The sequence below is a fragment of the Epinephelus lanceolatus genome, chromosome 10 (genome assembly GCF_041903045.1).
Source record: "Epinephelus lanceolatus isolate andai-2023 chromosome 10, ASM4190304v1, whole genome shotgun sequence".
Taxonomy (NCBI): Eukaryota; Metazoa; Chordata; class Actinopteri; order Perciformes; family Serranidae; genus Epinephelus; species Epinephelus lanceolatus.
This window is the reverse complement of record NC_135743.1, coordinates 18,795,114-18,811,580: the sequence shown is the minus strand read 5'-3', so window position 1 is coordinate 18,811,580 and position 16,467 is coordinate 18,795,114. Positions and strand designations below refer to the sequence as shown.

The window sequence follows — 16,467 nt, the reverse complement described above, 5'->3', positions numbered from 1 at the left end:
TCTCATCTTTTGGGTCATTAAGCAGTGCTTTTGGTCAGGTGCACTCTTAATATAGCCTGCTATAACTTTGTAGAGTTTAATTTCCTGCTCAAAGAACTTGGCTTTCCCTTTCAGGGCAGCCAGCTGTGTTCCCTGCCAAGCTGCGGGGGACAGGGCCCATACTGTCTCATACTTCACACTCGCCCATTAAATCCAGCTACTTAGGATGCAATAACTGTAACCGGCTGCAAAAAGGCAGGCTCGGCCGGTTGACCACAACAACTGACTTGGCACTTTTATGATTGACTTGTGTGTAGCAGTGCTTGTTAGTTTTTTATTCTTAGTTGTAATTAGCGTCAATTTATTCCCATATCAGTTATTAAAGTGTTGACATATGGGTTTGCTCAGGGTTGGGTTCATTCCTATTAGAGTGAGTTGTCCCAGGTTGTCAGTCGGTAGGGCAGAGTTTCAGATAATGTTGATGGTTTTCAAGCACCTGGCAAGGCAATTTTGACCATTTAACTTTGTAAACAAACAGTTTAATATTCTTCCTTTTCTCTCCTGCTCTTCCCGAACAGAGAAATCATCAGACAAAAAGGGAACTTCAGAAAAGGAGAAAGGTTCAAACAGTTGCACACAAAGGTCCAAAGCATATTCCAGCCCAGAGAGGTAAGGCCTTTGTATTAATTCACATGTAGCAGCTCTCAAAACAAACTCTTTACACAACTATCTCTTTATACACAGAGGTAGAAAGAGTCATAGAGATAAGCAATAGCTCACAACAGGCCGCACAATGTTGTGATTGAGCTCTTGCTTTCATAAAATGGCAATAAGAAAGTTATAGACACATTTCAATTTAAATCCTTTTCGTTGACATGTTAATGAAGCTTCCATTTAACATTGTTCTTACAACGACATAGGCCCTCCTGGCTGCCTGCGCAGTGTACAAGCTTATTTTATTTACCACCTTGCGGCCTTTCTGCCTCACTCTCCGCTGAGTTTGCCGCGAGGAGAGCAGGTTTTTCTTTGAAGTGAAGTTTTTGTCTTTACACGATTCAGTGTTGCTCACCAAAATGTGTTGTTTGTATCCACGAGGCTTGACAGAAGCTTTAACTGCTTTTCCACCCTTATAAAACGTACACATTGTTTTTAGTTGTTCAAAATTTTGAAACCTGCATTGTTTAAATCCATGTTTACTTGCTACTAGTCTTCCTTCCTGCCTTTCTTGGTGTGTTATCGTCACCTTTAGATCAGTAGCATAGTGTGAAACCACAGGGTACCCTTTTAATATATGAAGCTGTTTTTTTAGATCACACTGAGTAAAGCCTAAAACATATACTATGCAGGAAGAATGAGTGCATATAAAAGCAGAATACAGTCCTTTGAGTACTGTCCGCCTTCCAGTTTTACAACATAAGCTGTGTACACGTCTGGCAGCAGCTTGCTAAATAGTGTTTATTTAAAGTTGTTAAAGTTTGAAATGCAAATTTGTTCTTTTTAGTTGTTTAACCCGCAGGCCACTGCTAACATTTTTGGAACGAACGCCTATACTCCAAGATGGAGTTTCGTTACAGCATATTCCAGGAAGATTACAGGGACAAGGCATATTACATTTCTTCCTCTCCCCTCAGCCTCATTCCTTATTGACGACATGGAAATGGAGCCTCGCTGCATAGCCTGAGTTACTGTTGTCACTGCAGTGATCTACTGTACATTAGGCTGTTAGTCTGGAACAGAGAGTCTCTGCTATGAAGTCATTTTATTTATAGCTTTTGATGCAGTAAGACTCATTTTGAATGTGAATTGGGATCTGTGCGTACTAACAAGCAAACACACGCTAATGTGTCCATTTGAAATCACACCAGCGTAACAAAATGACCCCGATTCTATCTTGGTCCATCTCTCACTCCCTCGCCTGACTGTTATTTCTTCTCTCCTGGTGTTCAGTCAGGCCGTCCCCAGTCGAGAGGACCGGGATGACCTGGTGCGCTCGTCCAGCCACACCACGTCTAACAAAGCTCAGATACTGGCCATGCCGCAGTTCGGCCTGCGCGACAACCTCATCAGATGTGAGCTGCTGAAGAATGAGGACCTCTACACTTACCTGGAGGACTTCAGGTATTTTGCTCTCGACTGCTTGTTTTGAATCTGTTTTAAAAAATGTGAATGTGTTTTGGCAGATTGATTCAGGCAGGAAATTGGTGGTCAAGATACAATCGAGTAGCACATCACTATCTTTATAGGAAATCTTATGTTTTTTCCTCTCCGGATATCAGAAATGTGTTGATACTTTGGGTGGAGCCACTATACAGTTGTGTTGAGCTGCACTCTGCCTCTGTACCAGCTGGTTAAGAATCTAAAATAGTTTCTTAAACTTTGAGTTTGTTTATGCAGGAACAGAGTGAGCCCACAGCGAAACTGTGAGCACAGTTTGGATCCTAGAAGTGTTATGTAAAAAGAATGAGTCAACATCTGTGGGTTTGTATTTGTGTGTACTTAGCTCTTTGCTAAATTAAGCCCCACTGTCTCAGACACTGTAAGAAATGCAGCACTAACATGCTGTAGATCAGGTTGTATCTCTTCATCTAATTTTGTCTTCACTGTAGACATGAGTGCCTCTGTAGAGAGACATTTTTGTTAAGGCTGGTTGTTTTTGTGAGATGGTCAAAAAATAGGCATTTGCTGAAGTCAGCATCATGGTTAACCACACTGCCTCCTGCTGGTAGAGCTGTGTCTTTTTATTTACACCAAGAACATTGCAAATAATAGAAAGGAATATAGATATAAGGGGAATGGTAGAAGGTATCTTTAATATGAAAAGATCAAAATACAACAGCATCTGTAATACAAAGAAAAAAAGAGGGAAATATTCTGTATCCTGTGTGAAAACATGCCTAAACATTAATGTTATACTTTAAAAATATCAACAAGCACTGTATGTGGCTTTGGCAACACGTTGGCTCAGCGGATCGTACCCAATAAGGTCCCTTGTTATTTGTTTAATTCCCTTTCTTCCTGTGTTTAATGTGCATGTTGGTACAGGTTTCCTCTGGGTGCTCTGAGACATGAACGTCTGGTTAATTGGGAACTCTAGATTGTCTGTAGGTGTGTTTATAGTAGGTAGCCAATGTGACTGACTCCCAACCTCTCCAGTGTATTTCTTTACCTTTTGCTCGCGTGCTTGGAAGCCTCCTGTCCGGTCCGTGTACTTTGCGGCCATTTGTTATTCATTTTGAAGTAGGTAAACAAACAACGGGAAACGATCCTATTTTCCTTTTTCGTTTTGATGTAGGTAAACAAAAAACAATAATAAATAAAAAAGTAATTATTTTGGTGTTAATTTCTTTTATTCTTAAGATTTTTTTATTAAAATGCGTAATATAGCCAACAGTATTATAGACCAAAAGTTAATCTAATTTGTTATTGTAGAATGTATTTAGCAAATCACCACTTTGAACTGGAGACATGGCACAGCAGCAGCGCAGCAGCAAAAAAAAAAGAAAAAAAGGCATTATAAAAAGCCGACAAATAGTGTTAATTGACATGAGACATTGGAGAGGTTGTCAGTCCTATTCTATAGTCTGTAATTTTTTTTTTTTTTATCATAACTTCTCGGAAATTACTCAAAAATGCATTTTTTGTGTGCTTCTGAGCACACAGGCAGACAATGAAGTTACATAATGGTCTGGCAGACCATTGCGGCGCTTGGAGGGGCGCTGTAATCCTGGCGGTCCTACTGTTAAGAGTGGGTCAGCTCAACGTGGCCATTATCATGTCAACATACAGGGAAAATGTGTCCAGAGTTTATGACATTTACTGGGAGAGCTAGAGCCATTTGACTAAAGCTGACGTTATTACTGCTGTAGCATTATGTTATTAGGCTAAATACAACATTTCTAACAGTGTCTGAGCTGATTTATTGACACAGCATGCTTATAGGCTGCTGTAACGGGGCACAGCACAAGCGCGGCAAACTAGTAATATCAGCAGGGGGCAGCAATGCGCCGTAGTCTAGTCTGCCATTGCAAACAAAGAAGGAGAAGAATAAAAATAAGAACGGTTTCTGTGTTAAGGCAAAGCAAATTTGATTAAAAGAATTACTGTCGTATTTTATTTCCCGACTTGGGGTTAGTGAACGCATAATAGAAAATCAGATAAAGACTCGTTTTTTGATTTCCAATTTCCAAACAGGAGATGACTCATTTCCCGTTTTTTGTTTACCTACATCAAAACGAAAAAGGAAAACAGGATCGTTTCCCGTTTTTTGTTTACCTACTTCAGAACGAATAACGAATGGCCGCAAAGTACATGGACCCTGTCCCTGTGTGACCCTGAGTCAAAATCAAAAGCTTCAACAGCAGAGATACAGAAAAGGCTGCATTGTGCTGGAACACATGCATTGCCTGCTTTCATCTCACATTACAGCACATACTGAGATTGTTCTTAATATCTATGCCGATGTGCAGGCTATGAAAACAAAGCTTAGGAAAGCAACAGCAAGATTATTGTTTAAAGACGGTGCAGTGGCAGTCACCACAAATACAGAGCTCTGCGCTGCTCCTGTGCAGCTGCATGAGCAGAGCAGCAGCTGCCTGAAGGTCAGAGACGAGGGCTATTGAATGGAAGGAAGCTGATTTTTAATCTGGACCTGCAGAATAAATCTCAGTACGACGGTAAATAACAAGGGTGGGTCCTCTTAGCATTCCTCGCAATTTAGGTGCCCTTCAGTAGGGAAAGTTCCAGTGGGGCTGCTCAGAGGTCAAACGATTAGACTATTTTTATTCTCTTTTGTTGCTTTGCCCTGTAGACAGCTCTAAGATGTTTGTGTGTATGAGTGAAAGGGCCAGGGTACAGTTGATCAGAAGTAGCTTAAAATGTGCCGTCCAACCAGGTCATAGGTGTTGAACTGTTCTGAATGGCTGCACACAAAGGCAGGGTGAAATGTCAGCTGTAATGAGGACAGTCTCTCCTCGAAGACATTTGTAGTGTTGCACTCAGTTTTAAACACGAAAAAGTGAAAAACTGTTGTGTCAAAAATGAGAGCTAGAGAGAGAAGTCAAACCCCAGGCTTCTATGTCAGCCCTACACTTGGCCTATCTCGAACCAAAGTGGGTGTGATGTGTCGTCAATTTTGGAAAGTCACAGGAGTGGTCAGACACAGCCCCCTATTATGCGACGTCGGAAAGGCGTTGAGGGACGGGGATTTTGAAGGTATTCAAACCTTGAACAAGCAGCTCTGATGGATGAATAAGAACATCAAAATGAAATGAAATTTTTAGACGTGAGCTGGTGAGCACTGCAGTAAAGCAGCATCGTAACATAGACTGAGGTCATTGTTCCACTGTTTTAATCTCCCCTGATGTGAACTGGAAAATATAAAAAGAAACCTTCACAGTCTGCAGGATAAACTCAACATAGTTGGCAAACAAGCTGTGGCTCTGTCTTCCTCTCCTCTGTGCCAACTTCTCATCTCATCCCCATTCTGTTTTCAGCTTTTTTCTCGGCACATACAATGTAAACGGACAGACACCAAAGGAAAGCCTCCGTCCTTGGCTGAGCTGCACTCTCAACCCTCCTGACATGTACTGCGTGGGGTAAGTCACATTCACACTGCCGGAGAATAGCCTCGCAAGTCTCTGTGTAATCCCATTACACAGACAGACATATACTGCTCGAACCTCCGACAGATGTATGCAGCCATTGATCCTGTTTTAAGTAGAACATGCCCACCCACAGATTCAGCACTATGTGTAATCCTGCCTACGTTTCAGTTTACTAACTTTGGTGTTGAAGAGTGGAAAAAGTTTTGAGAATACCGTGAAAGTTGTGAGGTAAAGCTCAAACACCCAAATTTTACTGTTTGTCCTTTGTGATAGTTTTCAGGAGCTTGACCTCAGCAAAGAGGCTTTCTTCTTCAATGACACCCCCAAAGAGATGGAGTGGACGAAGGCTGTGTCCGAGGCCTTGCATCCTGATGCCAAGTATGCCTTAGTAAGGAAGTCTTTCTTTTTTAAATTTTAAACTTTTAATATAATTATTCCCCTCTAGTTGGTATTTTGACTGAAAAATATTGCACAGCTTATTATGTTCTGTCTGTAAAGCTTGATTAGCTCGTTTTAAAATGGAGACTGCAAGAGTTCTGTATTACAGTGAACTGACAGATAGCTTGTGGCCATAATAGCATTCTACATAACACTGTATGATGATTACGCAGGTTAATTCTAAGAAACAGTCATGATATTCCTGCTAATTCAATGAGCTTAGTCAGGCCTTATATTTGAAGTTACTTTTTGGTCTTTCTCTTCTTCTTCCCCTTATTCGCTTTCATCTACTTCCCTTTTCTCAGAGCGCTGACTCTAGCTTATTAACTTCAGTCTCTCTCAGCCAGCCTGTTTTCTTCTCATCCCTTTAGGGCTTAGAGGGTGTCTGTAAGTCACGTAGGCAGCATAATGACATGTCATTTCTTCATGTCTGACACGGCGTAGCTCAGCGAGTTGAAAAATAAATGTTTTCACCATCACATCTGAATGTTGATTCATAAAGGATTGACAGGAGGGCCTATTAAAGTATTTTTGCGACTGCTTCATATTCTGGGATGTTCTTTACTTCTGTTTTCCTTGCGATTAGACAGTGTGAGACTAGGGCTGGGCGGTGTGGCAAAAACATGATCAGCGTGCTTTTTTCCACATTGATCAATATCGATTTGATAATGCTGCTGAAGTGTGTGGAAACCAGGCGCTTTATTAGTTAAACTTTAGAGGATAGTTTATTGATATGCATACTAAAATAACATGAACATTTAACTGTGCAAATATGGCTTGGTTTAGAATATGTTTTGTGATCAAAGATTATATTGGATAACATCTAAATGTCAACATTAAACTTTGCAGACATGCTTTATCTGTCTTAACAAAACCATACAAATTAGCTCGCCTTGTAACTTAATATGATAATGTTGTGGTCACTAGGGCGGTCCCTTATCTGGTGATGGAAAGATTTGTTGTTTTTCCTGTCTTGGTTGGCACTGACCAATGGCATATTTTGCAGACCGTCCTTATCTGTGCTTCATTGCTTTGAGATATTCAAGCTACTTCCATATTATTGATGCAGTGTTACCTTTTTGCTAACTCTGGTTGATGCTTGACAGTTTTAAAGCAGCTGTGTGGAACTTTACGTTTTCGTTGATTATAGCGCCCCCTTTGGTCTAAGCGGTATGACACCCACAGCCTGGTGTCGTAAAATTCTGGCTGCAACCGGCAATTACCGCATGCATTTGTTTTGGAGAGCGAGAGGAAAATCATTCCTCTGGTGTTCTGGTGTAGCTCTGAATTTCTTATAAACTGAGGACAACTGCCTGCTGTATATTTGTGTTCATGGTCACAGTCACAGATAATTTTGTGGCGTTTGTTGTGACGTTACTAGACAAAAGCGGTTCACATCAGCTAACGTTACATGTAGCTTGCTTATAACTTCCATGTTGTCATATATTGAAGTGAAACAATGTCTAACAAGTTGCAGTATATTCTCTAAATAAAAACAAAAATTACAAACCTGTTGATTAGGAAAAGGACCAACTCGGGATCAGTTTTAAAACCTTTCAAATCTCTCAGCTCTCTCCACTTGGTGAATGCCCGACCAAGGTTTACACACGTTTGGGCTCGAGCCCGATCACTGTTTAGCCTTCGTCTGTTCTTCTGTTCTTTTAGATGGTGCTCCTTCTTTATCCGCCATAACATCGAAAGTACAACCAAGTCCTTATAGATACATCTGGTAAAACTGTTATGTGTTCAGCAATGCCTGTTGCGTACCGTTTACCTGAAGAACACTCTCTGTAAACACGGCTCCTTTTTCTTCTGTGGTTTAATGGCTGCGGGCCGCTGCAGGCGTGCAGACTTACTTTTGCCTCCGTGTGCCGTATTCTGGTTTGCTGACTTCTGCTATGACCCGACTGAGGCTATGCTAAATAGCCATAAAGAGAAAGGCTTTTTTGTCGCTGTTGGGTTCAAATAAATATGCAGATCTTCAAGGGGGGGTGATACGAACTAGGGACAGTTTTATAAATGGTTTATAAATGGTAAAAAGTTCCACACAGCTGCTTTAACTATGAGTTAATGAAAGCATGGTAATCAAATACAGTTTTAATGATACAATTTGAAATGATCATACTAACCAACTACTAAAACTGACAACCATTTACATCCTAAAGACTGACTGCTGTCACCCTGCCGTAGGGTGGGACCATGCTCCACACATAAAAACAGGCAGCGACACACAAGAGAAGCAGCAGACTGACAGATTTCTGCTGTGTGATAGGCTGTTAGATCTATCTGTATTCGTCGATATCAGCATGAATTGTATCATGATCCCCAAGATAGTTTTATCCCCCAGCTCTCGATGAGACTAAATACCTTAGACTGTAAATGTTGCCATTGTTCATAGCTGTGGCTGAAACAATTGTTTGTCTTTTCCCTTTCCTGTATGACATGACCCTTTGTAAATGTTCTCATCTTCTGCTGCAGGTGAAGTTGGTGCGTCTGGTTGGCATCATGCTGATCTTCTATGTGAAAAAGGAGCACGCAGAGTTCATCTCTGATGTGGAGGCTGAGACCGTGGGCACTGGCATCATGGGAAGGATGGTAAGGACTGATTTTACAGGTCTTTCATGCATGAGTCCTCATGTAGATTAACTGGTGTATAGATACTCTAAGATAATACAGAGCTGAGCTGTTGAGAGCAGCCATGATCAGAACTTGCCTCCAGCAAGCTTCTCTTTGCATGTCCACAGGGCAGGTACATAAAGGAAAAGGTGTCACCCCTTTCTTTGCTCATGCACTGAACATCAGCTTTCTCAGAGATGTTTTAAAATGCCTGTAGAGTTTTAACTTCCAGGCGTCAGGTGCCAAGAATGTCAAAATCGATTTGTAGATACATTTTTAGCAACGCCACAGGTATTTTCTTTGGCCTCACATAAAAGCATTTGTTATGACACTTAAAGAGGAAGTGTAGAGTTAGTATCAACAGTAGCTTTTCACATCAACATTAGATGAGAGCAGCAAATGACTGAAGCTGGAAAAAAAACATTTGGGCTCCTACAATGAAAGTGTTGTTTCATTGCCATAACAACTGCAGGCAAATGACAATAAATAAAGGCAATGTTACGCTCAAGGGCTTTGCTGTGATGATGACAGTACAAACCTTTGTCTGGTTCCTCTTTTGAACTGTTTTTATCTTTAGTGCTTATTCATCCATTAAGTGCCCCATCTTAACTCCTCATGCACTGTCGCAGAAAAGATTATTCTTGCCTTAGATGTGGCCGTGCTTACTGAGCAGTCCCTGCAGTGTAGAGCAGATGGCTGGCTGGTGACCAGTAGGGGCCTTTGTAAGGTTGCTCCATCCTTTCCTGCAGTAATGAGAGACAGGCTTATGATCTGCACCAAGAGCCATCTGAAACAAGTGTCACAGTGTTTGCATAATATTGGATTACTGTCAAGCAAAGGCGCATATCACTGCATACAGTTTTTTTTCCTCTACATCTTTTTGCAGGACCTTTTAGTTTTGCTTCTTATATTATTCTGACTGACTTTATCTTTCTCTCTCTTTAAATCTCTTGTTGATTTGTAGGGAAATAAGGGTGCTGTGGCAATCCGTTTTCGCTTCCACAACTCTGATATCTGCGTCGTCAACTCTCACCTAGCTGCTCACATTGAAGAATATGAGAGACGTAATCAAGACTACAAGGACATTTGCAGTCGTCTTCAGTTTCGCCAGCTTGATCCCAACCAGCCTCCACTTACTATCATGAAGCATGAGTATGAAAACAATTAGATATTACAGAATTACAGTGACATATTATGTATTCATTTCTAACACCTTCAATGTAGTCATGCCACTAAATCTATATATGCTGGGATTCATGTTTCTATATTTGATCCATATTCAAGTTATCTCCATGTTTCTTCCTCTGTCTCTCTATGCTTCCCTCACCAGTGTGATCTTATGGATTGGGGACCTCAACTACAGAATCAGTGAACTTGACGTCTCCAACGTGAAGGAGCTAATTAGCAAGAAGGACTTTGAAACGCTGCACAGTTACGATCAGGTAATATCAGTGAAGGTCTCATTTCTGCTGTTTAAATAGCATGTACTCATCACTCGTGTGTACAAGTGGTGATACTAAACAGCTCCATATGGTCCCCAGCTCAAGAGGCAGATCGATGAGGAGGCCGTGTTCGTTGGCTTTGCAGAGGGAGAGATTGATTTCCAGCCCACCTACAAATATGACACCGGTTCCGACAAGTGGGATACAAGGTAATTTTATATAAAGGCCTGACTGTGAAACGCAGACTGGAGCGTTTTTAGTCAGGAGATCTTTCTTCAATTATATGGTTATTTTTACAGTTAAAGTAAGGATAACTAGAAGCACACCAACAATAGATGTGTTTCCATCCAAATGTAGCACAAATTTTAACCAAATTTGCAGAAAATCTGCAAAAGAATATATGAAATTATGTGCTTTTCAATCCACTGCTGAAGTGCAAATATTTGGAGTTGATTTATTGCATTAAGCAGTAGGTGGCGCTAATTCTCCAGTGAGAAGTCTCTAGAAAAAGAGGGCGAATAGGATGACATCGTTAAAAGAGCGCCATTCAGACCTCAAATGCAGTATAACAATGGATGCACAAAAGTGGAGAGCAAACTGGACATTGGAGATAGAGAGTTTTGAACGACTTACATTAAAGCTGCGTGCTCTTGGGAGAGTTCTGATAACAGTCCTGTGTACGAATGTAAGCGTGTTAAAAGCCATCCAGAAACAACAAAAGAGTTTGCAGTTATTGTTATTATTGGTTAGTTATTTATTGGTACATTAACTTTTCTACCTCCCCCAAGTATAAAAAATTTTTCCGAGAGTTTGAGATATTTTTCAATTTTGGTTGTTTCTGTAGGAGCCATCCCCAGTGTACGATGTATATGTGGGATGCTAATTTGTCCTGTAGGGATCACTGTATTGTCATGGGTGTCTGTCGATATAGGTTGGAACCATTCATTGAGGGACAGGTGTTGCTAGACAGGGGAGCACACAAAGTTTTTTGAGCGCAGCGCGGGGCCACGTCAAGTGAGGTGTACGCCACTCAATGTAATGGTGCAAATCTGTACCATTGAATGGTTAATAGACACAGATTCATAGATGTTTGCCAGTTTTTCAATGAAGACTACAGTGGTGATAAATAAAGAATGCATTGAAGAAGAAGAATTGGACTTTTTGTTTCCACCTGATGAGCAGCGGTCAGTTAGGTCAGGCAAGTGCGTCAGTTAGTTTGTAGCTTGTCTATGCAGCCCCTCAGTGGCTTTAAGTTCAGGCTTAGCTGCTACAGTTTCCACACAGGTTTTGTATGCGCAAAATGAAAATGTGCATAAAACGAGCTGGAAGGAAACGCACCTAATGAAACTACTTGTGTGACTCATTTTGCAAGCTTTCTAGTCTATCAACAAACAAACAGCTCTCCACTTACAGAGTGGCATTGTCTTTGTACATGTTCTATATTAACACCACTTTATATGAGTATTCACATAAAGATTGGCACAAAAATATGTCACAGTAGCATTCTGATGGAAATATGGGGTGAAGGGAGGAAAACTCATTGTAATATTAAGCAAATATAATGCAAAAGGGAATGTGGTCATTCATTAATCAGACTCTGCTCTTGAACACCATTAAAACAGCTTGCCTTACATGTTTCACCTGTTAAATGTGAGGAAGCTTCTAACACTGAATCACTGTAATCTCCACTGATGGCCCATATAAATCACTTAAGCCACCCACTTATTGCACCATTAATTAACGTTATCGGGAAACATCCCCCGCAGCTGATGTGGTCCTAAATCACAGCTGCAGCGCTGTGTGGTATTTTCTGCTCTTCCACGTGGTAACCTTTGAGTTATGTACAAACACTTGGTGATACAGATCTAAGTTTAGCCCTGTGTATTTACATCTTTATGATGTAAAAGATGTAATAAACACACTTGAGAATTAACACCTCCTTTCTTCTGCATGTAGTGAAAAATGTCGCGTACCAGCGTGGTGTGACCGTATCCTGTGGCGAGGGAAGAACATCATGCAGCAGCATTATCAGAGTCACATGGCTCTGAAGACAAGTGACCACAAACCAGTCAGTTCCCTGCTTGTCGTTGGGGTAAGTAATTTCTTTCATTAAGTTTCTTGTTGTTTGGAAAAAGATGCATTGGCCCTCCTCATATAGACTTTTGAAAATTAGGGGAGGGGAGAAGCGATGATGCATCAGCCCCTTATTTTTTGCAAAGGCCATATCACATCTGTTGCAGTCTTATTTAAAGGTTATACAATGTAGATATTTATGCTGCAGTGTTTCTCTGCCTCGTCTTTCCACAGATCAAGAGAGTAAATGCCGAGGCCTATAAGAAGACTTTTGAAGAAATTGTACGCAACATAGACAAAATGGAGAACGAGTGTATTCCATCTGTAACGTTATCCAAGCGAGAGGTAAAGTTTCTTCTCTCATCACAGCGTAATGCGAGCTATAATACCGCTCTGATTCACCTTGTAGAATCAGTTTCCCTCTCATTATGTCCCCTTGATGAATTCAGTAAGTAAACCACCACTAATGAAGCTGTGTATTGATCTCAGGCTGTGAGCCGAATGCAGATATTTGAAGGATACATTTACATGAAATGGAGTAGAATTTTTTTCCCTGCTTGACTATTAACCTTTTCCTCTTCTTTCAGTTCCATTTTAAGGATGTGAAATACATGCAGCACCAGGCTGAGACGTTGAGCCTCTTAAATGACGGGCAGGTCCCGTGTCAGTTTGAGTTTATCCAGAAGCCGAATGAGCCCACATACTGCAAGCCCTGGCTCACAGCTAACCCTCCCAAAGGCTTTATCGCTCAGGGTGAGTAGAACACAAAGTCAGCGTTTCATCACATAGTGGCATATTTCATTTTAATAAATCACTACTGTTCTGCCTCTAGGTTTTAGAAATTAAGTGCAATAAGAGTTATTAGGGCAGAACTCTGATTTTGACTCACATTGGCAGCCTTTCTCTTTTGCAAGATTAAATCTTATCACAGATTACAGACATCTTGGTGCTTTACAGATCCTCAAAAACTGTTTCTAGTGACGGTAGCACAACGTAGCTCACTGATGTAGCAGGCATCACTTCCCGAATCATGACAGTTCATCTCTCTCAACATCCAGGTGCTTCTGTGGACATTGAGCTTGAGGTCTTTGTAAACCGCTCAACGGCGCCTGAACTTAACTCTGGCAAGGAAGAGATTGAAGACATCCTGGTACTCCACCTGGAGCGCGGCAAGGACTACTTCATCTCTGTGACAGGAAACTACCTGCCCAGCTGCTACGGCTCCTCCATTCATTCCCTGTGTCAACTGAGGGAGCCCATCCAGGATATGCCACAAGAGACCCTCCGCCAAGTGGTTAGTGCTCCCATGTGCAGCGCAGCGACAGTGTCCTTGAAATACCTTTTCTACAGTCACGGTTGTCTCCGAGGATTTCTCCCAGCAGTGGTGCTGAAGTGTGTGAATTATTTTGCACTGCTGAAAGATCCTTAGCACATCCGCTGACACAAGAAGGGCTTTAGACATGTATTTGTACACAGTTGTAGATGTCTGATCACGTTTAATGCAATACTTCCCATAGCCCATATTCTGTTACAGTCGCTTCTGCATGTGGGGACAGATTTAACATTTGACATCTAGCTCTAATATCCATATTGTGACTCTGATGTTGCTTGTAAAAACATTTGATCAGTAAACCATGACTGTTCAGTGTTAGCTACAGTTTGTCAGAACTGCCAGAGCAGTGAAGCTGTTTTAACAGTGTGCAGAGAAATTGTCCCCATCTGATCATCTGATTGGCCTTTAAACCATTAAGAACGAATGTATCAGCTGATAATGATGGGTGGCTGATCGAGCCGAGCATCCTTATCTGGGGGTTTGCAATTAATTACCCTTAATCTTCCTGAATCTGGCCACTTAAACTAAGTACAGACAGCAAGGAAATTGCACACAGGGGGATTTTATAGCCTAAGTGCCACTGCTAAATGAATATAGGGGAAACACTGTGTTGCGTACTTGAAGTTAAACACTTTTGAGTTTATTTTGACTGAACTTCTTCTCTTTGTTGTGTTTGTTCTGAACACCAGGCGGAGATGTCTATAGATGAGAATGCAGCAAACACTGAAAAGCCTCTAGACATTCCTAAAGAGCTCTGGATGATGGTGGATCACTTGTTCCGCAATGCACTCAAACAAGTAAGAAAATGTGTCACCGAAGCTTCTATTTTGGTGCTATAATGAAATCAAAGAAATTGTACTCTTGTTGAGTTTTTATGGGCGTAGCTTTCTTATTTGCAGGGTCATGTCTTTAAAGTGATTTAAGTGACTCTTGGCTTCCTTCCAAGCATTTTGTGTCTTTCTGAGGACAACTAAATGCAAGTCACTACATGCCACAACTATTGAGCAAAATTAAAAGTGTCAGTGTTTCAAAGATTTGTCTTGAGTCTACAGAGACACTGGTATGACTCACTAGGTGGGAGTGTTGGGTATGCACATCCAACAAAGCTGAAGATCTGTAGATCATCTGTCTGATTCTTGCCATTAGTGGTTGTGCCAGCAAGCCAAGTAATTTGTAAAGTATCTGCATTGATTTGGTGGAGGGAATTAGTCATTATTTTTAAAAGCCTCAATTCAGGTTATTTAATCATAAGACTGTGCTTTTAATTTTAATTAAGTCAAAGTCCATTGCAACTCCACTACGTTTTAGACCATAGAGCATTTTTCATCAGCCCAACAGGGCCTGTTTGTAATTTATCTCCTTGGCTGAATAAATGTGCTTTGTAGGGACATAAAGACTTAATATTTACTTTCCTCCATTTGCAGGAAGACATATTTCAGCAACCTGGGCTCCGGAGTGAATTTGCAGACATAAGGGATTGTCTTGACACTGGCATTCCTGATTCTCTACGTATCCTTCAGCACTATTGCCTTCATAACCATTGGTAGAAAAAGAGCACTTTTAGCATTTTGCCCTCACAGTTATTGTTTGATTTCAGAGACTGCAACAAACATGTTGTTCTTTCCAAATACTGCACTTCATATCTGTCTGTTTTGTCTGTCTGGTGGTAAACTGACCCCTTTGAATGAATCCAGGGATGTGACAGTGTTTTAGATTCTTTCTTACAGCAACTACATTTCAAAACGTGCAGATTCTACTCAAGAATTATTTCCTTGACTCTGTATTGACCTGCAGCGGGCAGTAACCACTCAGTGGCCGAGGCCTTGCTTCTCTTCCTAGACGCCCTCCCAGAGCCTGTGGTCCCCTACTCCTTTTACCAGCAGTGCCTAGACAGCTGCGCCAGTGCCAGTCAGTGTGAGAAAGTAAGTGGGACAGCCCACAGTGACTCGCTGATCAACATGAATTTATTCCTAAATGTGTTGAATATGAAAGTAAATCTCTGCCTTCTTGAAATGTGGTGTTAATTTCTTTTGTTTCAGATTATTTCCATGCTACCTCAGTGCCATAAAAATGTGTTCAACTATTTAGCTGCCTTTCTCCGTGAACTGTTGAAGAATTCTGCTAGCAATCGATTAGATGTCAACATCTTGGGTAAGGCAAAGAAGCAGGTCACACTTCAGTCTCTTTCATTGGTTAATGTGTTATTAATAGCTGCTGCTTTGTGTTTTAGTCAACTAGAAACTAAAACAGCAATGAGAAGTGAAAATGGAAGATAATACTGCTTATGAGTCAAGGACTGTTTGCACTGATTACCTTTTTAATACCCTGAGCAAAACATCTTCTGTCAATGTAGTTATTTAAAATCCTTCATTTAGCACATTGAATTTCTTTTTATCATCACTGTCACATTTGTTGAAACTTTGCTAATAAAGACATTACAACTAAGACAAGGAAGCCTATTATACTATGCAGTAGAAATGCAATATGAATATTTATCTTTTTTCTGCACAGCCACCATTTTTGCCTCCTTGCTCCTGAGGTCACCTGTGAAGCAGGATCTTGCAGAAAAGAGGAAGACTCAAGAGTTTTTTCAGCACTTCCTGGCCCAAGGCTCCTCCTAGATGGAGGACTTCTCCATCTTGTCCTTCATGCTGAAGCGGAACACTAAAAAACCTGTACAGTCCAGTATTTGAAATAAACTGTAATGATTTCATATATTCTGAGATGGTTCTTTGTATAGATACATAGCATAATTACTGTAAGTGACAGTTCTTATCTGATGATAGTTTGTTTCACACGATAATGTTTGTGATCTGTTGATGATGCACAGTGTTTATTGTATATCATTGAGCATCTGTAGAGACCTAACAATTTGTAATGTATGAATATTTTATTTAAAAAAAATGATAATTTGTATTTTAATGTTTTGATCTCAACAGGATATTGTTTTTATATATAAAGCTGTTGGAAACAAGGTGTGTGT

At 40.8% G+C, this 16,467-nt stretch overlaps 1 protein-coding gene across 3 annotated transcripts in view; it reads left to right on the top strand.

Annotated features, from left to right (window-relative positions):
• Positions 1-16,458, top strand: part of inpp5b (inositol polyphosphate-5-phosphatase B) — a 28,139-nt gene extending 11,681 nt beyond the window's left edge. For all 3 annotated transcript variants that reach the window (XM_078171728.1, XM_033641660.2, XM_033641661.2), the window contains 17 exons: positions 558-648; positions 1,927-2,097; positions 5,472-5,573; positions 5,856-5,970; positions 8,499-8,615; positions 9,601-9,788; positions 9,967-10,078; positions 10,178-10,287; positions 12,035-12,170; positions 12,386-12,496; positions 12,739-12,904; positions 13,210-13,445; positions 14,174-14,281; positions 14,909-14,993; positions 15,279-15,406; positions 15,524-15,635; positions 15,996-16,458. In XM_078171728.1, coding sequence (XP_078027854.1) covers positions 558-648; positions 1,927-2,097; positions 5,472-5,573; positions 5,856-5,970; positions 8,499-8,615; positions 9,601-9,788; positions 9,967-10,078; positions 10,178-10,287; positions 12,035-12,170; positions 12,386-12,496; positions 12,739-12,904; positions 13,210-13,445; positions 14,174-14,281; positions 14,909-14,993; positions 15,279-15,406; positions 15,524-15,635; positions 15,996-16,105 — 2,198 coding nt within the window. In that variant the 3' untranslated portion in view covers positions 16,106-16,458. The remainder of the gene's footprint in view (positions 1-557; positions 649-1,926; positions 2,098-5,471; positions 5,574-5,855; positions 5,971-8,498; positions 8,616-9,600; positions 9,789-9,966; positions 10,079-10,177; positions 10,288-12,034; positions 12,171-12,385; positions 12,497-12,738; positions 12,905-13,209; positions 13,446-14,173; positions 14,282-14,908; positions 14,994-15,278; positions 15,407-15,523; positions 15,636-15,995) is intronic.
• The last annotated feature ends 9 nt before the right edge of the window (positions 16,459-16,467 follow it).